The 23,956-nt window shown below is 45.3% G+C and overlaps 2 protein-coding genes across 7 annotated transcripts; both read left to right on the top strand.

Moving 5' to 3' along the window:
* The first annotated feature begins 1,212 nt into the window (after positions 1 to 1,212).
* Positions 1,213 to 10,837, top strand: LOC308580670 (uncharacterized protein). Of its 6 annotated transcripts, none has more exons than XM_081182659.1 (5): positions 1,213 to 1,652; positions 3,052 to 3,186; positions 3,448 to 3,597; positions 4,099 to 4,260; positions 6,929 to 10,837. In XM_081182659.1, the coding sequence occupies exons 3-5, from the start codon at positions 3,510 to 3,512 to the stop codon at positions 8,389 to 8,391; spliced, it is 1,713 nt and encodes a 570-aa protein (XP_081038785.1). In that variant the 5' UTR covers positions 1,213 to 1,652; positions 3,052 to 3,186; positions 3,448 to 3,509; the 3' UTR covers positions 8,392 to 10,837. The 6 variants fall into 6 exon arrangements, with proteins under 6 accessions (XP_081038785.1, XP_081038787.1, XP_081038786.1 ...); XM_081182661.1 differs by lacking the exon at positions 1,213 to 1,652 and adding an exon at positions 2,240 to 2,312 and having other exon boundaries at positions 4,168 to 4,260; XM_081182660.1 differs by lacking the exon at positions 1,213 to 1,652 and adding an exon at positions 2,240 to 2,312 and having other exon boundaries at positions 6,932 to 10,837.
* Positions 10,838 to 14,029: 3,192 nt separating this feature from the next.
* On the top strand, positions 14,030 to 21,132 carry LOC308580806 (uncharacterized protein). The gene is made up of 5 exons (XM_081182994.1): positions 14,030 to 14,121; positions 15,027 to 15,156; positions 16,735 to 16,833; positions 18,258 to 18,350; positions 19,057 to 21,132. The coding sequence occupies exons 2-5, from the start codon at positions 15,057 to 15,059 to the stop codon at positions 20,220 to 20,222; spliced, it is 1,458 nt and encodes a 485-aa protein (XP_081039120.1). The 5' UTR covers positions 14,030 to 14,121; positions 15,027 to 15,056; the 3' UTR covers positions 20,223 to 21,132.
* Positions 21,133 to 23,956: the final 2,824 nt, after the last annotated feature.

The following is a 23,956-nucleotide window of genomic DNA, read 5'->3' as shown; positions in this document are numbered from 1 at the left end:
TGTGGGTTATTTATTGTGTTTCCTGAAAAGTGGGGATAAAACCCCGACTGCAGTATAAAAGTAAAAGCTAGCGCTATTAAAAATTCTTAATAAAATGGGTGCACCTCAATCAAAAGAAATGAACCCACAGACTCCTGATGGGAAAGAAGCCCAGTTGGTGCTTACTTCCCGCCTGGACTCTGACAGTCCCCTTCAATTTGTGTTTAAGAAACGTTTTTCCTGTGTTTAAATTGTACTTAGGTAACATCCAGCAGCTGCTTATCTTAAATGTGCCATCTAAAATAAAAATGCAAGCTTGCTCCAAGTTCTAAATCTAAGAAAGCCATGTTGAAGCCTTATCAATCTTAAACAAGACAAAAATTGAGAATGAAGTGTGCAAATGTTTGTTATTTGAGAGAGGCTCTAAAAGAGAGTTTTCCTCCCAAGTGGTAAAATCCTGTATACGTGCTACTTGTGTTCTGAAAGGAGGATTACCCCACCTCCTTCCTCTAGTTTAAGTGAGGAGAGTGATTTTAAGTCTAATGGTAAATGATGTTGTAACTTTTGAGTTTGTGAGTACACCTGTGTTCCAGTCTATTTTGGAATGTGAAGTTAACCTAATGTTTCTGCTGCAAAAGCCTAGTTGAGCCAACTGCTCTCTCAAGCTAAAATGCAGTGTATGTATTTCATTAAGCATATGCCTATGAAAGTATGGTGTTCATTCTAAGAAAAAAAAGTGAGTCCAGTTTTAACTTTGATTTGGTTGGGTAGAAGAGTTATTGTAAGGCTCCTGATATCAGTCTCTATAAGACTTCCTGGTCTCTTTTCTTAGAAAATGCCTCCCCTTGTTTCATTCTGTCTCTTTCAGGTTTTTTTTTTGTTTTTTGTTTTTTTGTTGTTGTTTTTTTGCTTACTTCTGTGCCAGGTAAATTTACTCCCGAGTAAGCTTCCTTTAAAGGAAACTGCAAAAGGGGGGGGGGTATAGATTAGGCTTACTATACTATTCCTCTGCAAGTTCAGGAAAAATTGTCACTTTTGTATTCCTTTTAAATCAAATCTATGGCTGTTTTAACTATGCTTTATAAGAGATCCTCTCCCTATCTTAGGAAAAATGTTCACTTCAATCTTCCTTTAAAGATAATTTCTCTAGGAACTTGCACTATTTAGTCTAAGGAAGTCAACTCTCACTCAAACTAGCTTCAAGATCTGCTAAAGGCATTCACACCACATATCCAAAGCCCCATGAAACCACCTAAGATTTCTGGGAGCTGTTTTGCTGGTTAAGGGTGCTGAGAATTGTGACAATAAACTATTGTATGGGGTGCAGAGTTTAACACACAAAGTTTGCAGGGTGATAGTGTGTAAAGTCGAAATCACATATGGTCGGGACAAACCCCTGGGAAAGCTCTCTGCCCTGTGCAAAAAGAGCTTTAAAACTCTCTGCCTGCAAGTCAATTGTATATATCTTTACTTTTTCGGTGTTTTCTTCCCCCTGTAAAAGATCAGGACTGTGCAGTTTTGCAGTTAAGCGACGGTGATGGAACAGGGTGAGCTTGGTGCCAGTTTTGTGTCTCTGCAGGGTCTGTGAAGCTGAAATGATACATTTGCACCAGCCGCTTCTTGCTGGCTTCTCTTCTCACCACTTACCTTTGCAACAAGAACCACCCTGTGAGGTGGGTTAAGCTGTGAGCAAAATCTGTGAAACTGCACATCCTTGTAGGGTTTATCTATGTCCTGCCCCCCCCCCCTTTATCTTCTCAGTAACCTTGTGAGGTGGGCATGGCTTCGACATGGTTTTTTCGGGCATTATGGTTTTGAAAATGCAGAAAACAGCCTTAGGAGGTCTGGGATGGGGTGCTTATTTTTCTTTCTCAGGGATGAGAAGGAATTCTTTTGCATTCTGCTGTAACATATCAGGGCTATGAAGTGTCCCACCTTAATATCAAGAGGGGCACTCTAACCACTATGCCACAGCTGTCTCACGTGAACCCTGGAGCGGACCCTCTGCAGAATGCAAATCCCACCGCCCTGGAAATGCAGGAAGAAAAAGGAGAGCGTGCCCCCCTCCAAGGGACTCTGGCAAGGAGGGGGCGCTTTGTGGGTTCCCATTGGCAGAAGGCGCAGTATCCCCAGCGCTATACAGTTTGGTTGGTGGGGGGGGGGAGAGAGAGAGAGAGAGAGAGACTGGCTCTTCAAGGGTTAAAAGCAGCGATTATATTTTGACAGAGGAGACTTCCTGGGGGAGAGGAAAAGCGTCACTTCCTCGGTTTGTTACATTTGAACAGCTGCGAGGGAGCAGATTTTGCAGCGCGGAAGACTGTGCCTTTTGCAAGGTAGGAAAAGAGGGATATATTTTTTGGGGAGAAGGGGGCCCCTGTGCCAGAGCAGCTCCTTTGCAGGAGAGAAGCCCTCCGGGAGATGAGCATGCATGGGGCTGCACCCCACATTTGAGCCCCGAAAGAGCTGCGGGGAGAGCAAAGGACCTCGAGGGCTGCAGGGGCGCCCCAGGGGGAGAGCAAGGCAAGAAGGCGAGGCGGGGGGGGAGGGAGTTTTAGGGTGGGGTAGGAACCCCCCCCCCAAAAAAAAGGAAAGGGGGCAGGGTGGCTCTGGGAAGAGGAGGAAGGAGGAATTAATGCTTTGGAGAGAAAGGGGTCGATGCTGGGTAGAGAGGGCAGGATTAGGCCAAAAGGGGGGTCTTGGATCGGGGGCTTTCTGCCTGCTTAGGAGATGCTCCGCCCTTGAGCTACAGCCCCTTCCCTTAAAGTGGGGCTGGGGAGAGGGAGGAAGTGGGGTGGGGGTCAGCCCTGTCACAGCTCCAGGCTGGCAGAGAGAGAAGGAAGCCAAAAAAGGAATGTTTTGAATGTTGGGGGAAGAAGATCCTCTTTCAGGCATGACTCCGCTTTCCTTGCATGGTGGGGTTCAGGAGGGGGGACACTCCTCTTTTATCATGGGCGCTGCACATGGGACCTCCACACCCAGGCAGGCTTATCATTCACCAAGAAAATACGTTGGGCGGGAAAATAGCTGCAGGGCCTCTGAGGCTGCCCTTGCTGCTTCCTCCCTCCCTCCCAGGAACCTGCAGCTTCTGAGCTCCTCAGGAAGGATAGAAGAAGCTGATCCTGCAAACGGTTGACCTGGTCAGGCTGCCTCCTGCATTCCTCCCAACGACCTCCAAGCTTTCCCTCCCAGGACCCTCAGAGAGATCTGGTGAGTGACAGGGAATGGAGAGGGGGGACCTGGGGAGATGTTGGGAGTGAGGAAGCTCCTTTGGCAAGAAAACAAGGGAGGCTGCAAGGCCAGAGCAGAGACAAACGGTGGAAAGAAAGGAGAGGAATGTTTTTTAATGGTGGTGCGCAGAAGATTCTGTTGGGGACTGTTGCAGAGGGGATGCCCCATTTGGGCTTCTTCAGGGGCAGGAGAATCCCTGCAGGTCCTCAGAGGCTCCTTTTGCTTATTTTTCCGTCCCAGGAAAATGCCTTCTGAGCTCCTCAGCAAGGATAAAAGAGGCTGATCCCGCAATCCTAGCGAGGATGGAAGGGGGAAGGTGGACGGTTGACCTGGTCAGGCTGCCTCCCACAACCTCTGACCCTTCCCCTCCAGGACCCTCGGAGAGATCTGGTGAGTGGCAGGGAATGGAGATGGGGGCATGGGGGGATGGAGAGTGGAAACAAGGAAAAATCAAGGGAAATCCCTTCACCCCCCCCCCTTTTAGCTTCTGCCTCCCTCCCAGGAACCTGCAACTTGCTTAAACTTCTGCAAAATAGTTTCAAAGAGGCGGGATCTGTGATCCTAGAAGGGATCTGAGCTGGGGCTCCCCACCTAGAGCATTCTTTAAGGCTGGAGAGGTTAGCTGAGTTCCAGGGGTTTAGGGGAGGGGAGGAGGAGAAATGGATGGGGGGGGAGGGAATCCCTCCCCCAAGTCAGCAGAAAATACAGAAGGGGAAGAAGAAGCAAGAAGGTCTTGACTGGAGGAAGGGCAGGGAAGAGGACCAAAGGGTTTCTGGGTGTCAGAAGAGGGAAAATATGCACAGCAGTCCTTTGCAGATTTACTCAAAAGTAAGCTCCATTGAGTTGAATGGGATCTATTGAGGCTCCCTTTGCTTCTCCCTCCCTCCCAAGGACCCTGCAGCTTGTTTTGTCTTCTGAGCTCCTCAGGAAGGATAAAAGAGGCTGATCCTGCAATCCTAGAGAGGATGGAAGGAGGAAGATGGACGGTTGACCTGGTCAGGCTGTCTCCCACCACCTTTGAATGTTCCCACCCAGGACCCTCAGAGAGTTCTGGTGAGTTCCAGGGAATGGAGATGGGGACCTGGGACCTGGCGAGATGTTGGGGGTGAGGAAGCTCCTCTAGCAAGAAAACGAGGAAGGCTGCAGGGCAATAGTTCTGGGCCGTGAGAGATGAAAGGAAAGGAATGTTTTTCAATGGTGGCATGGGCGCAAGATTTTTGGTGGGGGGGGCAGGCCTTTTGTTAGGGGGGCAGAACTGGCATGATTGGCTAGTTAGTTAAGTATTTCTAATGTTTCACTTGACCTGGGCAGCTGCCCCCCCCCTCCTTGTCTATGCCCATGAATGGTGGTGTGAAGAAAATTCTTTTTCAGAGTATAATATTGTGTTAGGCCCTGAATCTTCCGACACTCGGTGGTAGCTGCAGCAATTGCCAGTTGAGGGACTGAATGGGCTTCATCTCAGTATGGAGACAGATTTCCCCCCAGTTTTCAGCAGCCAAGCTGCCAGGTCAGCAGTGAGAGACTTGTGGGTCATGGCGGCAGTCCCTCTCTAGCCCACGAAGCCATTTTCCTCAAACCGTGTCCTGCCGCCCTACATATGTGGCCTCAGGGGTGGGACGTGCAGGGGCCAGGATGTGACTGCAAAGGATATGTATCAGGATCCCGAAAGTGCACCGCTGATTGTTCCTTGGCACCTGAGACCTCCTTTCATTGCAGGTCAGCTGATGGCGGCTAACGCAATGAGTTTGAATCCTGATAAGACAGAAGTACTGCTGTTGGAGGCCGAGGGGGGGGCAGGTGGTTGTGGTGACTCTCTGGTCCTGAACTGGGTATGTGTGCCCTTGAAGGAGCAGGTGCACAGCCTGGGAAACATTTTGGACTCACAGCTGTCCATGGAGGCGCAGCCTCTGAGTTCATCCGGCAAGTGAGTTAAATCAAACAATATGTTCCTGTCAAAACAAAACAAAAACATTCTTCTAGAAGCACCTTAGAGACCAACTAAATTTGTTATTGTTATGAGATTTTGTGTGCATGCATACTTCTTCAGATACACAGAAGCTCATACCAATAACAAACCTAGTTGGTCTCTAAGGTGCTACTAGAAGAATTTGTTTTGTTTTGTTTTGACTATGGCAGACCAACACGCCTACCTACCTGTATCTAGAAATATGTTCCTGTGTGGATGATTTCTTCTCCATGTCTTTACTTTCATTTCTTCATTCAAAATATCCATGATGACATGGCTTAAAATGGAGAAATTCTGGCTCTCTGCCAACTATTCCGGGCATACATCCAAATAGATAAGCCCGCACTTTGGCCAGAAAGCCCTGACTCCCCAGTCCACTTGTGAAAGTCCATTAAAAATAATATCATCTTTTTCATAAATCTTCTCTGCACATTTAAGTCAAAATAAGTCTCAAATATTATAGTGCATTCCAATCTCAGTTGCTTACATAGTCCATCAGCAGAGTCAGTCCTTCCCGGGGGGGGGGGGATTTTGCCAGGTAAAATAGCAAATACAGAATATATCAAGAGAAACAAAGAAGGCTCACTCCCTGTTTTTGGTCCAATGTACCAGCTCCGTCGTGATGATAATCCCTCTTCAACTCAATTCCTTTTAGCTCCTCATTGACTGAATCAATTAGCAGAGTAACTTATCCCTCCTCACTCTGAGTATGCCCGTTAATTAAATCCAATTTCTCATCTGCAAAAACAGTAATTCGTTTGCTCATGGCAACAACTGTGGAGAGTTGCCAAAAAATTGCCATCCACCCAGCGCCCCCAGCCCATGTTAGTTTCTGTTTTGCCACTGTGCAGCTGCTTGGAGTCACAGGACTCTGTTTACATTCCAGAGACCTTCCAGGCTGTTGGAAGTCTCACGGGAGACGGAGGTGACATTAGTGGTTTCCTGTTCCTTTGTTGTTCAGTTGCTCTCTGCTTTCATAGAGAGGATGTATTTTGCTGTCTGGGTAGTAAGAAATAAAACATAGCATTTAGCCATAAATCTCATCACTTCCGCGTGCTGTTTGGATTCTCTGCTCAATAGGAATGTGCCTGAGCCTCATCAAAGGCTCAGGTCGTTAATTATCATCGGAGGGCGATTCCGAAGGACCCGGCCGGAAGATTAGCTTTTATCAGCTCGGTCGAACGCAGATTCCGACAGCCCCCTCATTCCTTTCCGGATTGGGGGCTGGTGTTGGGCGATCTGCGGGTGAAGCTGCCCCCCCCCCATGACCCTGAGGGGGTTGGGAGGATGATTACTCCCATCTCATCCAAAAGAGTTGCAATGTTATTTTCAGCCTCCACCATGGTGAGCCAAACCAGAAGTGCTGGCTCTGTGGCTCCCAGTACATTTCAGAGCACAATTCAGAGTGTTGGTGCTGACCTTTAAAGCCCTAAATGGCCACAGCCCTGTAGACCTGAAGGAATGTTTCCATCAGCTTTTTCTTCTTCGTGGTGTTGCCCTCCCTGTGGAACACCCTCCCTTCATTTGACTACGTAACTTTTAGAAGACATCTGAAGGCAGCCTGTATTGGGCAGTTTTTAATGTTTGATGTTTTACCATGTTTTATATATGCTCTTCAGCTGCCCAGCATGGCTGGGGAAACCCAAACATATGGATGGGGTATAAATAATAAAATCACCATCAGATCTTACAGAAAGTCTCACTAGGATTGTGATTTGGATTACATTTTTGATTATGATCTTCCCTTAACTTTAGCAGGTAATCAAGACGACAGTCATCGTTCTTGGGCCTCATCAGAAAGATCCAAGAATGAAGTCAAAGGAAAGACCTTTCAAGATCAACAAGAAACAAGACCACAAGAGAAAAACCAAGAAGAGATTGGGAGGAATGATGGTCTTCTAATGCAGACTGATAACGGCCATCGAATCCCAGTCCAGAAAAAACATCAGAAGGGGAAGAGAACAAATGAGAGACCTTTATGTGGCAAAACATTCCAAAGTAAATCTAGGTTCAATTCACACTGCAGAATCCATACAGAGGAGAAACCGTGTAAATGCTTGGTGTGTGGAAAGAATTTCAGTGACAGCTCTGGCCTAAAATCACATGAAAGAATTCACGCAGGACAAGAATCATACAAATGCCTAGAATGTGGAAAGAGTTTCAAGCGCCACTTAAACCTTAAAATACATCAGGAAGTCCACAGCAGGGAGAAACCACATAGGTGCTCTGAGTGTGGAAAGAGCTTCATTCGCAGGAGAAACCTTACAGAACATCAAAAACTTCACACAGGGGAGAAACCGTATACCTGTTTGGACTGTGGAAAGACCTTCCGTCACAGCGCAAGCCTTGCTTCGCATCAAAAAACCCACACAGGGGAGAAGCCGTATAAATGTTTGGAGTGCGGAATGAGCTTCGCTCACAGCTCAAGTCTTATATCACACCAAAGAATTCACACAGGAGAGAAATCTTATAAATGTACGGAGTGCGGAAGGAGCTTTGCCCATGAATGTAGCCTTACTTCACATAAGAGAACCCACACAGGGGAGAAACCATATAAATGCTTGGAATGTGGAAAGAGCTTCAGCCAGAGTTCACACCTTAGTTCTCATAAGAGAACTCACACTGGTGAGAAGCCGTATAAATGCTTTGAGTGTGGGAAGAGCTTTACTCAGAGTTCACACCTTACTGTGCATGAGCGAATCCATACAGGGGAAAAACCATATAAATGTGAGATATGTGGAAAGAGCTTTAGTAACCTTGTTAGTCATCGCAGAATCCATACAGGAGAGAAGCCATATAAGTGCTTTGAGTGTGGAAAGAGCTTCAGCCAGGGTACGAGCCTTCATATACATCAAAAGATTCACAAAGGTGAAAAACCGTATGCATGTTTTGAGTGTGGAAAGAGCTTCACTCAAAGCTCAAGCCTTAAATATCATCAAAGAATTCACACAGGGGAGAAACCATATACCTGTTTTGAGTGTGGAAAAACCTTCAGTCTCAGCACAAGCCTTACATCGCACCAAAGAATTCACACAGGGGAGAAACCATATACCTGTTTTGAGTGTGGAAAGAACTTCAGTCACAGCACAAGCCTTACATCGCACCAAAGAATTCACACAGGGGAGAAACCATATAAATGTTTGGAGTGTGGAAAGAGATTTGCTCACCGTGCTAACCTTACTTCTCATAAAAGAACTCATAGAATCATAGAATCATAGAGTTGGAAGAGACCACAAGGGCCATCGAGTCCAACCCCCTGCCAAGCAGGAAACACCATCAGAGCACTCCTGACATACGGTTGTCAAGCCTCTGCTTAAAGACCTCCAAAGGAGGAGACTCCACCACACTCCTTGGCAGCAAATTCCACTGTCAAACAGCTCTTACTGTCAGGAAGTTCTTCCTAATGTTTAGGTGGAATCTTTTTTCTTGTAGTTTGGAACCATTGCTCCGTGTCCGCTTCTCTGGAGCAGCAGAAAACAACCTTTCTCCCTCCTCTATGTGACATCCTTTTATATATTTGAACATGGCTATCATCTCACCCCTTAACCTCCTCTTCTCCAGGCTAAACATGCCCAGCTCCCTTAGCCGTTCTTCATAAGGCATCGTTTCCAGGCCTTTGACCATTTTGGTTGCCCTCTGGACACGTTCCAGTTTGTCAGTGTCCTACTCACACAGGGGAGAAAACCATATAAATGTTTGGAGTGTGGAAAGAGATTTCCACATGGATATAAACTTACTATTTATAGAACACACACAGGGGAGAAACCATATAAATGTTTGGAGTGTGGAAAGAGATTTGCACAGGGATCTAAGCTTACTTCTCATAATAAACTCAAAAAGTAAAACACTCTCTAAAGCTTATCGTCTCCTCGACTGGGAAGTCGAGGAGGAAGAAGTTACATAAGCCATGATAAAGTGGTCTCACAACTTTGGGTATGTTATAACAATGTCCCAATGGGAAAATCTGTGGAAGAATAATTGGAGATTTACCACGTGCTATGCCATAAGGGAAAACTTTTTTAAAATGCAGCACCGGTGGTATTTAACTCCATGGAAATTAGCCAAAATGTACAAAGGATCCAAAAGTAACTGTTGGAGATGTGGAGATCAAACAGGCTCACTGTATCATATATGGTGGCAATGTAGTAAAATAAAATTTTGGGAGGAAATCCATTCAGAATTAGAAAAAATGTTAAGACTTTCCTTTACAGTGTTACCTCGGGTTAAGAACTTAATTTGTTCTGGAGGTCCGTTCTTAACCTGAAACTGTTCTTAACCCGAGGTACCACTTTAGCTAATGGGGCCTCCCGCTGCTACTGTGCGATTTCTGTTCTCATCCTGAAGCAAAGTTCTTAACCCGAGGTAATATTTCTGGGTTAACGGAGTCTGTAACCTGAAGCGTCTGTAACCTGAGGTACCACTGTAATAAAAAAGCCAGAGGCATATCTGTTGGGGATCACTGACTCAGATATTCAAAAAAATATTAAAGGTATTTTTTTTGGATGCAACAGTGGCAGCGAGAGTCCTTATAGCCATCAAGGTGGAAAAGCAACATAATTCCTTCCAGACAGGAGTGGATTCAAAAATTGACTGAATATGCTGAATTAGATAGTTTATCAGGAAAAAATAAAACGAGAGCTGAATTTGTATCAAAATGGGAGGCCTTTAGAATATATCTTAAACAAAACTATACCATGTTAAACGCTGTAGCTTCTTTTGAGAGATCTCAGCAGTCTTTATTAATTGCTTATATAAATATTACTAAACTGTGTAAAAATAATATAAAAAATAGTATTTTGGTATGGCAGTAAAGTTATGTAGAAAGAACTAAGGAATAAATGGGAGGTTGGGTTTAATGATAATGAGATTTTTTTTACTGTAACATGAAATTGCAATCTCAAATTTATGTCATATTCTTTATCTTAATAATAACAATAGATAGTGTAAGTTTTCTTTTCCTCCCCCCTTCTTAATTTGTACTCTTTATCAGTATTGCCTTTTTGTAATATTTGTCTGCAGTTATGTAATAAGCATGGAAAATATAATATTATTAAAAAATAATAATAATAATTGTATTATTCTTTGACCTTGAATTTCCAGTTCTGGTCTTGCACTATGGCAGCAGCTCTCTCAACATTGGAGGGAGGCACAAATGAGGGGGTAGGGAACGAAAGGGTTTAAGCATTCCCGGAAACCTCCTGGGGTACGAGGGAGCAGGCTGACCCCCGGTCGCCTCAACGGCTCGCTCCCGTGCAGATCAGCATGGGGGCAGATGGAGGAGTTGGATCACCACATTTGCCATGATGCAACCCCCTCGGACCGCCATCAAAAGCAGACGTTCTCCTTATAATAGGATTTTAATTGGTATTAAGTCCCTAAGGTTATGATTTGGCAAGGCTCTCCAAACACAAGGTTTATAGAGTTACAAGTGTGGATGGTTCGATGTACTGTGTACTTTGACATTTAAAAGAAGATTTAAAGCTGTGTGTGGTTTGAAAGGAGTGAAGGTGGGGAGAACCTTGTTTTGATGGATGTCGTTGGGAAACTAGATTATTCCCCACCCCACCAAAGAAAGGGTGTGGAGGTGTTGACAACCTATTTTTAAGAGGAAGGACATTGGCTAAACAGGAAAATGCTACCATGGAGGCGAGAGGAATTTCACAAGGGCACGTGAAAAGCAGTGGTCCCCGAATGCTTTAGAGAAAAACTCTTCTGTTCTAAGATGAAGCAAGAAAATGGTGAATGTTTGAAAGTTGATTCGTCCAACCAACTGAAAGGAGAGGACTGTTGTTTATCAGGAAGTGGGATGGAGGGGGAGCTGAGTTGAGGAGGACTTAATCTTGTGACTTCAGGTCCGCCCTGAACCACGCTGGAATGACAATATTGGGAAATATAGACGCACATTTACTTTGGCAAGATCGAATATACTACCTTCAGTTGTACTTGAGGGGCAATTCCAACAAATTCCACACGAAAAACAGTTATGTCCCTGTGGAGATGGCAGTAGCGAATCAGTGGCGCATGTCCTTCTGGTTTGCACTCTTTATAAAGATTTGAAGATTGAGGTTATCACCCCTATTTTATTGTCCATTCCGGGTCACCCAGCTGCTGTCACAGTGTCCTTTCTCTCAGCAGACCAAGATGAGCAGGTGACCGCAAAGGTTGCAAGGTTTTTAGCCAGGGCAATTCAAATAAGATCTGCTATTTGACTACTGATTCAAAGCCTCAGAGTGTATTTATATAATTGTCTTTTTATCTTTATTCTTTGTATATCGTACTGTTTGTTTTATTGCTTATGGCTGGTGGCTGATGCAAATAAAGATTGATTCATTCATCAGCGGCAGAGAAATAAAGCCAATGAAGTTAACAACTGCACTTATTCAATTAGACATGCACAGATTGAAAAGAAAAGAATTTTTTTCTTTTAATTAATTAATTTTTATAATGAATGATTTTAGAATGTTGTTTATGTTGTACTTTTGTACTGTTTTATTGTTGTTAGCCGCCCTGAGCCCGGCTTCGGCTGGGGAGGGCGGGATATAAATAAAATTTATTATTATTATTTATTATTGTTCCTCACTCGATGATGTTTTTTGAAAGGTTAAATAATAAAATAAATAGAAACTATTAAGAGTGCAGCTCTTGACTAAGCGATAATTTTGTAAAATGGAATGTAATCAGAAGTAAATAAGAATATGGATCACAGTACACTGGTACCTCGGAAGTCAAACACCTCCGTAGTCAAATATTTCAGCTCCCAAACGACAAAAACCTGGAAGTAAGGTTTTTGAACAATTTTCGGAAGCCAAACGTCCAGCTGGGAGACAAGCAGCTTCCGATTGGCTTCTCTGATGGCAAGAGCCAATCGGAAGCCACGCCTTGGAAGTCAAACGTTTCGAAAGTCGGACGTCCTTCAAGAACGGATTGTGTTCAACTTCTGAGTACCACTGTAATATTAGATCACAAGGATGCATCAAGTACGGCACGTGGGAAACCACCTAAAATTGTAGCAATTTGGAAATAATTTGTATAATTGGGTTAAATTTTTGGGGGGAGGGATGATTGGCAAAAACATGATTCTTTGCCCTGGAAAATGTTCAGAAATGCCAGCAGCCAATTTGCACTCTGAGTGACAGTTAATAGGTAGATGGACCACCTCAGTAATTAGTTCAAGCCTCTAAAATAATTAAAAGAAGGGAGGTTTTGCTCACCTGGTGCCTTAAGGGCTAAAGAGCTGGTATGCTGTGTTTGGGCCTCATAGCAGTTCCTCTCTCAGAGATTCTCCTCCACATATAAAGTCCAAACTCTTCTCTTCTTCGTAACTTCCAGGACACGTTTAATAATAATAATAATTTAAGCTAAGAACTGACATCAGGGTCAAAATAGGTCACGATGGGGATCTCTTTTTATATCAAATTCTATATCAATTCACTGCCCTGAGACCCCCAGAACCGCCCTCAGAACCCCGGGTATAGGGTGGTATATAAATTCAATAAATAGATCAATAAATAAAATTATGTCAACTGACCCAATGCCGTGATCTATAGAAATAAACCACAGTAAAAAGTTCATCATGGCACCCATCTTTACAGCATCTCCCTCCCAGACAGAAGCAAAACTCACACTGTTGCTTGTATTGCATCTTGCCTCATTAAAAAAAACTTAGTTTAGCCCTCCAAGGCCATTGGGGAAGCGTCTTCAGCCAGCTCTTCCTACAGCAACCGACACGTTTCAAGCAAAGGACAACCAGAAGGAGCCAGGAGAAGTAAAGTCAGGTGTTGAGTTGGTCATGCATGGCAACCGTGGGTCGATCTCCGTACATCACGGGCTCAGCCTGGTTTTTGACACAAAGCAGATTGGTAATATTCTGTTGCTTGGGACCGGGGGTCCATTGTGGGTCTTTCCTCGTAGACGGACCATTTCCTGGTGACCTTTGCACTGAATGTGGCTACTCCACTCTTCAAGGGCTTGTTTTTCCCCTCCCCCCCCTTCATATAGAAACTCTTTAGAATGGGGTTGTGAATATACTAGGATAGAGAGCTGACCTGTGATTTTATACTGCCCCATTTTAATCAGTGTGTGCCTCTTTCCAACTTGTGTTTGGAGGCCATGTGATGGGAGACACACAAACACACAAATCTGTTAGGCCACATTCACTCCACATATCCAAAGCCCCATGAACCCCCCCCCCAAAGATTTCTGGGAACTTGTTTTGCTGGTTAAGGGTGCTGAGAGTTGTGACAATAAACTATTGTATGGGGTGCAGAGTTTGACACACGACGTTTGCAGGGGTTACATTTCAGTGATAGTGTGTAAAGTCGAAATCACATATGGTCAGGACAAACCCCTGGGAAAGCTCTCTGCCCTGTGCAAAAAAGAGCTTTAAAACTCTCTGCCTTCAAGTCAATTGTATATATTTTTCCTTTTTCGGTGTTTTCTTCCCCCTGTAAAGGATCAGGACTGCAATTTTGCAGCTAAGCGATTGTGATGGAGCAGGGTGAGCTTGGCACCGGTTTTGTGTCTCTGCTGGTTCTGTGAAGCTGAAATGATACATTTGCACCAGCCGCTTCTTGCTGGCTTCTCTTCTCACCTGTTACTTTTGCAACAACAACAACCCTGTGAGGTGGGCTAAGCTGTGACCAAAACTGCACATCCTTATAGTGTTTTTCTGTGCCCCTCCCGCCCTTTATATCTTCTCAGTAACCTTGTGAGGGAGGGGGGCGCTTTGAGGGGTCCCCATAAGCAGAATCCGCTATGTCTCCAGCACCACGCAGTTTGGGTGGGGGTGGGAGAGACGCTGGTTCTTTAAGGGTTAAAAGCAGCGATTATATTATGACAGAGGACTTGCTCGGGGGAGGGGGAAAGCGTCACTTCCTCCTCCCTTTGTCACATTTGACAAGCTGCGAGGGAGGAGATTTTGCAGCGCGGAAGACTGTGCTTTTTGCAAGGTAGGAAAAATAGGGGTATATTGGGGGGGGGGGAGGGGGCTCCCGTGTCAGAGCAGCTCCTTTGCAGGAGAGAAGCCCTCCGGGAGAGGGAACTTTTGCAAAGGGGCAGCGGTGGGAGGGCGCATGCGTGGGGTTGCACCCCCAATTTAGCCCCCCAAGAGCTGGGAAGAGTGCAAACGCTTTAAGGGGTGCAGGGGCGCCCCAGGAGGAGAGCAGGCGGGGGAAGAGGCAGTTTTAGGGTGGGCTAGGAAACCCCCCCTCCCTAAAAGGAAAGGAGGCAGGATGGCTCTGGGAAGAGGGAGACATTCATGTTTTGGGGAAAGAGGGGGGGCAGGGTCAGCTGGAAACTCATTTCAACACATGGGCTCTTTTATCTTCGATGCCTTCCCTGTCTGGGGGGGGGGGGGGTTCAGGAGGAAAGCCCCCAAGGAGGGCGCAGTCTCTCTGTATAGCAGACCAGCCCTAGGAAGGAACCAAGGTGTTGGGAGAGATGGAGGAGGGAAGACTTTAAGGATGGGAAGAGGAGAACCACTGGCCATAAAATGTCATCGGTTTCTCACCACCAGCCACTGCTGCAGCACTTAGCCTTGCTCCACCTGGGCTACTATTGTCCACACGGACCGGCAGCAATTGCTCTTCCGGGTTTTCAGACGTGGTTTCTCAGCCCTGCCTGGGGACTGAATCTGGGCTTCCTGCCTGCGGAAGAGATGCGCTGCCCTCGAACTACAGCCCCTTCCCCTAAAGTGGGGATGGGGGAAAGGAAATAAATGTTTTTAGTGGTGGTGGGAAGAAGATCCACTTTCAGGCATGACTCCACTTTTCATGCATGGCTTCACATTCACCAGGAAAATGTCTTGGGCAGGAAACTGACTGCAGGGCCTCTGAGGCTCTCTTTTCTTCTTCAGGAACTTCTGAGCTCTTCAATCCAGGCGAGGATGGAAGGAGGAAGATGGACGGTTGACCTGGTCAGGCTGTCTCCTGCATCCCTCCAAGCAACCTCTGAGCGTTGCCTCCCAGGACCCTCAGAGACATCTGGTGAGTTCCTAGGAAGTGGAGAGAGGGACTTGGAGGGATGGAGAGTGGAAGCAAGGAATAAGATAAAGGGGGGAGGTTTTACTGTGGAAACTGTGTATTGGGCCCCCAATATATTGGGAGGCTTCCCCTCCGGCAGGAAAATCCCTGGAGGGGCTCTGAAGCCGCCTTTGCTTCTCCCTCACCCATAAAAACCTGCAGCTTGTTTAAACTTCTGAGTCCTGCAATATAGTTCCAAAGAAGCTGGATTTGTGGTCTTCTCCAAAGTCTATCCCCTGGAGCATGCACCAATATGTTGCCAGAAGAGGAGGAATAGGCAGAGGAGCCCTATCTAGATATAAAAACCACTGCGTTCAATGGGAAGCACTTTCAGGTCACTACTATGCCCCCCATGCCATGAGACCTGGGTGCAAAGCCCATTCCACCTGGCCAAGGGGGTGGAGCCCAGGCTCACCTTGAACAGCCAAAAGAGGCTCCTGGGAGGCCACTGGGACATTGCTAGAAGAACTCTTGGGTTGGGGCAACTGGCTAAAATGCTTTAAACGGTTCTGATTTGGGTTCCTCTGTTTTGTTTTTGTCAGGTTGGTGTTGGTTAATTGTTTAGTTGGGGGCGGTGGTTATTTTAATTTGGGTATAGCTGTAAACATGTTGTTATTATTATTATTGGTTTGTTCTTATTATTGGTTTGTTTGTTGCCTATTCTTATTATTGGTTTGTTTGTTGCCTGTATAGGATATTTCTGTTTTTTATGTTTGATGTTTTGTTCTGTTTTTATATATGCTCTTAGCCGCACTGGGTGGCTGTGAGAAGCCCACCAGATTGGGGGATATAAATTTGTAATATATTTGTAATATATATATTGGGCTTCTGCAGGGGCTGGAGAATATCTAGGGCAGAGGAATCCCTGCAGCTTCTCTGAGGCTCCTTTTACTCCTCCCTCCCTCCCAAGGAACCTGCAGCTTCTTTAGGCTTCTGAGCTCCTCAGGAAGGATGAAAGAGGCTGATCCTCTTTGACCCTCTTTCTGCTAATAACAACACCTTGAAGATCCCGGGCCCCAGGGAAATTAGACTGGCCTTGACTAGAGCCAGGGCCTTTTCAGCCGTGGCCCCGGCCTGGTGGACCGCTCTCCCACAAGAGACCAGTACCTTGTGGGATTGGACATCTTTCCGCAGGGCCTGCAAGACGGAGCTGTTCCGCCAGGCCTTTGGGCAGGATGCAGTTTGACTTACTTTCCTTTGTATAAAACAAGCCCGAAGGAGGCCCCCAACCCGCTCACAGGTCCTTGTATGATCAGTGGAAACAGTTGGTCCTGGCAAGTATTAACCATTCTCAATTCCAACCTGATAATTGCCAACTGCTTAGATTTTAACTTGTCTGAATTAATTTTAAGATGTATTTTAATTAATTGATGTCTGTTTTTATGCATATTGTGTTGTTTTTATGATGCTAGCCACTCTGGGCCCTGCCTCGGCCAGAGAAGGCAGGATACAAAAATTATTATTATTATTGTTATTATTATTATTATTATTATTATTATTATTATTATTATTATTATTATTATTTTATTTATTCTCCTGCAGATCTAGCAAGAATGGAAGGGGGAAGATGGACAGTTGACCTGGTCAGGCTGTCTCCCACCACCTCTGACAGTTCTCTCCCAGGACCCTCAGAGAGATCTGGTGAGTGGCAGGGAATGGAGATGGGGACCTGGGGAGATGTTGTGGGTGAGGACGCCCCCCTGGCAAGAAAACGAGGAAGGCTGCAGGACCAGAGTTCTGGGCTGTGAGAGATGAAAGGTAGAAAAGGAAAGGAATGTTTTTCAGTGGTGGCATGGGCGCAAGATTTTTGGTGGGGGCGGCAGCCCTTTTGTTAGGGGGGCAGCACTGGCATGATTGGCCAGTTAGTTAAGTATTTCTAATGTTTTACCTGATCTGGGGGGCTGCCCCCCACCCCTCCTTGGCTATGCCCATGAATGGTGGTGTGAAGAAAATTCTTTTTCAGAGTATAATGTTGTGTTGGGTCCTGAATCTTCCGACACTCACTGGTATAGCTGCAGCAATTGCCAGATGAGGGACTGAATGGGCTTCATCTCAGTATGGAGACAGATTTCCCCCCAGTTTGCAGCAGCCAAGCTGCCAGGTCAGCAGTGAGAAACTTGTGGGTCATTGCAGCAGTCCCTCTCTAGCCCACAAAGCCATTTTCCTCAAACCATGTTCTGCTGCCCTACATAGCAGAGGTGGGGGGCCAGGATGTGACTGCAAAGGATATGTATCAGGATCCCGAAAGTGCACCGCTGATTGTTCCTTGGCACCTGAGACTTTCTGTCAGATGAAACGTTATGAAACGTTGTCTCTTTCAGCAGATTATGATGCGGCACTTTGGGATCTTCACTAATTGCAGATCTTGCAAAAATCCCTGTAATTGCTCTTATAAGTCTTATTAGAGGAACGTCTTTTTCAAGAGTGCAAATTTTTTATTCACCAGCTGATGTCGCTGTTTGAGTCACTCCCTCTCTGCGATTTTTGACCCCCTTCTCAATCTATGTCCGTCTATGTCAGTCTTATGCAATTCATTTCCGTTCCTCAAACCAGGAAATGTCGGTCTAAGAAAATGTCGGAGCGCGTGAGTCAGCAGAAGTACCGTATTTTTCGTCCCATAGGACGCTCCGTCCCATAGGACGCACCTAGTTTTTTGGGGGGGAAATAAAGGAAATTTTTTTTTCCTTTATTTCCCCCGCAAAAGCAGGTCGGGGAAACCGAACAAGGTCGAGGAACAGTGGAATGGCGGTGCTGCGCCTCCCTGCTGTCCCCTGAGCTTGTGGGGCTGGCCGATGTCTGCCCGGCGCGAGGGGCGCTCTGCTTCAGGGCACTCCGCCCCCCGGGTGGCATTCTGCTATCCACAGCGTGGGGAGCCCTGGGGGGAACTCCTGCAGGGCTCCCCATGCTGTTTTTTGTTGCATCAATTAAGTGTTTTAAATTTGTTGTTAGCTGCATTGAGACCGGTTTTCTGAACCAGGAAGGGTGGAGTATAAATAAAAAAATATTTATCTATCTATCTATCTATCTATCTATCTATCTATCTATCTATCTATCTGCAAACCTAGCGAGGATGGAAGGAGGAAGATGGACAGTTGACCTGGTCAGGCTGTCTCCCACCGCCTCTGACTGTTCTCTCCCAGGACCCTCAGAGAGATCTGGTGAGTTCCAGGGAATGGAGATGGGGACCTGGGGAAATGTTGGGATTGAGGAAGCCCACCTGGCAAGAAAACGAGGAAGGCTGCAGGGCCAGAGCTCCGGGCTAGCAGAGATAAAAGGTAGAAAGAAAGGACATGAATGTTTTTTAATGGTGACATGGGCATAGTCAGAGTTTTGGGGGTGTTGTCTACCAGCTCCATCACAGGCTAAGTCCCTACCTGCACACAGACTGTGCTACATGCTATGGTTATCTCCCGCTTGGATTGCTACAATGCGCTCTAGGTGGGGCTGCCTTTGAAGGTGACTCGGAAACTACAATTAACCCAGAAAGCAGCAGCTCAACTGGTGACTGGGAGCAGTTGCCAGGAGCATATAACACTGGTCTTAAAGGATCTACATTGGCTCAGAGTATGTTTCCAAGCACAATTCAAAGTGTTGGTGCTGACCTTTAAAGCTCTAAACGGCCTCGGCCCTGTAGACCTGAATGAGCATCTCCACCTCCTTTGTTCTGCCCAGACAATGAGGTCCAACTCTGAGGGTCTTCTGCTGGTTTCGTCACAGTAAGAAGTGAAGTAGTGGAACCAGCCCTGTGGAACACCCTCCCTTCAGATGTCAAGGAGATAAAGAACTACGTAGCTTTTAGAAGACGTCCGAAGGCAGCCCTGTATTGGGAAGTATTTAATGTTTGCTGTTTTCCCTTAATTTTAGCAGGTGATGACCAGGGCAATAATGGTTCTCGGGGCTCATCAGAAAGAAATAGGCATGAAGCGAAGAGAACAAATGATAGCCCTTCATGTGGCAAAACGTTCAAAGGTAAATCGAGCCTCAGCCCACACTGCAGAATCCACTCAGAGGAGATACTGTGTAAATGCTTGGTGTGTGGAAAGAGCTTCAATGACCGCTCAGGCCTAAAATCACATCAAAGAATTCACGCAGGACAGGAATCATACCAATGCCTAGAATGTAGAAAGAGTTTCAAGCGCCACTCAAACCTTACAACACATCAGGTAGTCCACAGCAGGGAGAAACCACATAGGTGCTCTGAGTGTGGAAAGAGCTTCATTCGCAGGAGAAACCTTACAGAACATCAAAAACTTCACACAGGGGAGAAACCGTATACCTGTTTGGACTGTGGAAAGACCTTCCGTCACAGCGCAAGCCTTGCTTCACATCAAAAAACCCACACAGGGGAGAAGCCGTATAAATGTTTGGAGTGCGGAATGAGCTTCGCTCACGGCTCAAGTCTTATATCGCACCAAAGAATTCACACAGGAGAGAAATCTTATAAATGTACAGAGTGCGGAAGGAGCTTTGCTCACAGTGCTACCCTTACTTCACATAAGAGAACCCACACAGGGGACAAACCATATAAATGCTTGGAATGTGGAAAGAGCTTCAGCCAGAGTTCACACCTTAGTTCACACAAGAGAACTCACACTGGTGAGAAGCCGTATAAATGCTTTGAGTGTGGGAAGAGCTTCAGTCAGAGTTCACACCTTACTGTGCATGAGCGAATCCATACAGGGGAAAAACCATATAAATGTGTGACATGTGGAAAGAGCTTTAGTAACTGCACATACCTTGTTTGCCATCGCAGAATCCATACAGGAGAGAAGCCATATAAGTGCTTTGAGTGTGGAAAGAGCTTCAGCCAGGTTACAAGCCTTCATATACATCAAAAAATTCACAGAGGTGAAAAACTGTATGCATGTTTTGAGTGTGGAAAGAGCTTCACTCAAAGCTCAAGCCTTGAACGTCATCAAAGAATTCACACAGGGGTGAAACCATATACCTGTTTTGAGTGTGGAAAGAACTTCATTCACAGCACAAGCCTTACATATCATCAAAGAATTCACACGGGAGAAACCATATAAATGTTTGGACTGTGGAAAGAGATTTGCACAGGGATCTAAGCTTACTTCTCATAAAAGAACTCACATGGGATAAACCATATATATGCTTGGAGTGTGGGAAAAGATTTGGTCAGATTTCACAACTCATTTTGCATAAGCGAATCAAGAGGAAAGAAATATTGAGATGCTTGTAATGCGGAAAGCATTTTAATTAGAGCACCGCTGTTGCTAAACTTCATGGAATTCATACAATAATTCTCATGGGAGAAATGGTACAGCGGCTGTCACGAAGGTGCCGTCAACTACAGGGCTGGCTGGCTGCCTGCCTGGTGAAATCAGTGGTGCTGTGAGCTTCTTTTGCTTCTTTCATTTAAATCAACAAAAACACACAGAAACATGGAATGTATGTCCTCAAAAACCTGAGCTGTTGCCTAGAGTGAGTGTTCCTGCCCCCAGCAGTTACTTCCTGGCCTTGAGCCCCTTCCTGTTGTCTACGGGGGCCGCTAATGGAAAATCTCTGTGTCTGTTTGGCTTTCTGCTCTGTGAGATGAAGGGCACGCCTGGTTGTAGGGGAAGGAGGGGACTCCAGTATACTAGAGACATCGTGTCGCTTGGCTGCTGTGATATTTCTTTTTTAAAAAAAAAAAATCTTTATTAAAGTTTCAAAAGGTTACAAATAACAAAACAGAAAAACAAAAGAGAACACAAAAAACAACAAAAAAGATTCCACCTTTTAGATCTCATTTTCAATAACTTCTTTTCATGACTTCCCCACGCCTCCCCTTATTGTATTCCAACTCCAGTTGTTTGTTCAAACAAGTTTTTGTCCTTAATGTCCTAATCATAAATTGTTAATTTGCTTAACCATGATTTGTTAATATGATTCTGTAATAAATTTATGCCTTATCATTATTATCCTTATCCTTAGTTTAATTTATTCAACAATTTTTAAAATATATACCTTAATCATATATGAAAAAAACAAACAAGAAATATAAAAACAAGAAAAAAGATACCTTTCCTAATGTTGTCCTTAATTCCCATCCACGGATTCCCCTTTCTTATAATAATAAAAAACATATAATTTTTACACTGCATAATGAGAATCAGGCCGCCTTTGGACTTCTAAACCCCCACCCTTCTCTCCCCGGTTTCAGTCCCAAACCAAAGTCCAGTTAGTCCATCTTTTTAGCCTGGTGATCTTATGTCCGAGGCTCTCAAATCTCTCTCAGTCCCTTTCAGCTGGCTTCTTCGAAAGTCTCTCATGCTAAACATCCAGGGTCGAAAAGGTACCTTCTCAGTGTTGACCATGCTTCTTCCAGCCATGCCTACTTGTTTAAAGATGGAGCTCCAACTCTGCTTCTTGAATTTGTATATCCCAAATGGTCCCACTTTCACCTTGGTCGAATTAGAGTTCATCTTAGCAGGTCTCCGGCTCTCTTTTATCTTCTGTGGCATTTCAGCCACCCCTTCTTTCTGCTCCTCCTGTTCAGCAGGTGTCTTTTCCTCCTCTTCAATTTTTGGTTTCTTTTCTTGTCCAGCTGCCTGTGTTTTGAGCATCAAGTCCCTTTCCAACTCAATAGGTATATTTTCTGTTAACTTTTGTGGGGCTTATACACAAAACATGGCCTCGCTCGCTCGTCTCTCGCAGCTTTCCCACGAGAAAGATAAGCTCTTGCAAGTCAGCTCATATTTCCCGACCTAGTTCCATTCTTGTAATGTCCAAGAATCCCCTCTAGAGGGATTCTAGTTACTTTGTGTTCTTTTCCCTTCCAATCCAAAAGTCAGATTTGTTTGTATCAATCTTTCTTTACTTTCAATATTTTGTAACAATATAACCGGTTAAAATTTAAGCTTTCAGTTTTTCCCAACTTTGACAGCTAGTTTGACAGCTGTCAAAAGTTTTCTGTAAATCCTCAGCAGGCTCTTTTCACGGGTTACTCCCGGGCTTGAGAAAGATGGTACTTGATCCAAACAAATAAACTCTTGTCCTCCAGCACACTAGCTTAGTCCTTTAAATCCGTGGAATTTATATTTTTTATCCAATCACAACAGTTCTTCTCGCAACCTTAGATGACAGATCCTTGCTTTAAGCTGTTTACAATAGGGGGGAGACGGACTTCCTTTTTTTTTCCACCTCCCCCGCTCATACCAAATCCAAACTGAATTATTTATAGTCCAATTTCCAAGTTACTCACGGGTTGTTGCTCTTGATTTTAAGTCCAAATTTTGGCAGGAAGAAGTCAGCGCTCCCCGACAAACGGCATGCGGCTACGCTCGGCAGGGGAAGCAGAAGACTCACAGCACCACGCCGCTCCCCGGCACCCGTTCCGTAGCCTTTAAAAAGGCTCCTTCACGAGTCGGGAGGGCGCTAAGTGTGCCAGCCGAGTCACCATGTCCACGGGCTCCGTGCCCGTGGTTTTTTAGGGTCCCCGTATCGCCGGCACGGCAAGACCCAGCCCCCTGTCAAGCCGATTCCCTCCGGAGCTCGGAGGGAATCCGCTATTAGTCGATCGCGCTAACCCAGAAGACTGGCTGTTGTGATATTTCTAACGCAACAGGCTCCTGTCTCTGTTCAGGGCTGGAGCACCTGCTATCTTGCTCCTGTTGATCCACTATTTCCCAGCTCCTTCCTTCTTCTGCGGTGTGTCCCATCTCAAACCACCGCAATTCTAGGTCCATACTCCCTTCCTCTTCCCCTTCTCTGAAGCCTATTGGAGTAGCAGTCTCCACCACTCTTGCTCATCTCATCTTTGAAAACAGACCAAAGGATGGCCTAATATGGTCACACTCTTATCTAAGGAAGCATGTTGTGTGGAAAGGCAGGGACAGGTCTGAGCATCATGTACTGCTTCTGAACTCCTGCAGGTTTCTGGCTGGTGCTCTTGGGTGCCATCCATGGACCTTGGGTCAGATCCTGCAAAACAGTTATTGAAAGCGGACCAGGATTCTAGATGAATTAACTTCTAGATGAATTAAAGCATTATATTTGAGCATTATCGTGGGGGTCAGAGTAATACGTTTTGTTACATGTGTGCTGTTGTAGTTACCTTTCACTGGAAAGGTGGAATATAATCAGGTATACCTATAAATGCACATGCACAAAAACACATGCATACTCAGAAATAATAAAATTCCTCACTTATAAACCACTGCAGGAGGAAGCAACGCCTTGAAGCAACATTCCAACATATTGTTAGTTACAAGCAGGCCAACTGATTCAGATTAACACCATCAGCTTCTGTCCATCTTTATAGAATAAGTAAAAATGCTATATTCTTAACCATATTGGATTATCTTTTTAAAAAAGGGAAGGGGGAAATTGAGTTCCCCTAAGTGTTTTCATTTTGAAAATCTTAACGCACTTCTAGTCATGCAAATTCTTCAAAGCTTTCCTGAAAGCTCTAATGGAAACTTTTGGAACAGGGTAGAATTAAAGCAGTAAACAGCTCCATTTTAGGAAGAAAGTGAAGAAAACTGCCTTTTAAAAAAATACAGTGGTACCTCAGGTTACAGACGCTTCAGGTTACAGACTCTGCTAAGTCAGAAATTAAAGGAAAGTCCTCCTTCTGAATATAACTACTGCATTATGGGGAAGCATGTCTTCTTTTCTCTTGCATTCTGGGAAGTCTTGCTTGTAGGCTTTTCTCTGCTTTTACACACACACTGCACAACCTGTTCCTGTTCCAAAGACCAAGACATTCCCTCATTTCTTTACACTGACACTATGACCTGTTCTTAATGCACAGCTGACC

The sequence above is a fragment of the Podarcis bocagei genome, assembly GCF_964188305.1.
Source record: "Podarcis bocagei genome assembly, chromosome: 2".
In the NCBI taxonomy this organism is placed as follows: domain Eukaryota; kingdom Metazoa; phylum Chordata; class Lepidosauria; order Squamata; family Lacertidae; genus Podarcis; species Podarcis bocagei.
The sequence above is the reverse complement of the archived record's forward strand: the minus strand, read 5'-3'. Positions and strand labels throughout refer to the sequence as shown.

Coding starts and splice junctions, on each gene's coding strand:
- LOC308580670 (XM_081182659.1), top strand. CDS start 3,510: ATGGAAGGGGGAAGGTGGACGGTTGACCTGGTCAGGCTGCCTCCCACA. Junction 3,598..4,098: donor AGGACCCTCGGAGAGATCTG/GTGAGTGGCAGG, acceptor CTCCCTCCCAAG/GACCCTGCAGCTTGTTTTGT. Junction 4,261..6,928: donor AGGACCCTCAGAGAGTTCTG/GTGAGTTCCAGG, acceptor CCTTAACTTTAG/CAGGTAATCAAGACGACAGT.
- LOC308580806 (XM_081182994.1), top strand. CDS start 15,057: ATGGAAGGAGGAAGATGGACGGTTGACCTGGTCAGGCTGTCTCCTGCA. Junction 15,157..16,734: donor AGGACCCTCAGAGACATCTG/GTGAGTTCCTAG, acceptor ATTCTCCTGCAG/ATCTAGCAAGAATGGAAGGG. Junction 16,834..18,257: donor AGGACCCTCAGAGAGATCTG/GTGAGTGGCAGG, acceptor CTGCAAACCTAG/CGAGGATGGAAGGAGGAAGA.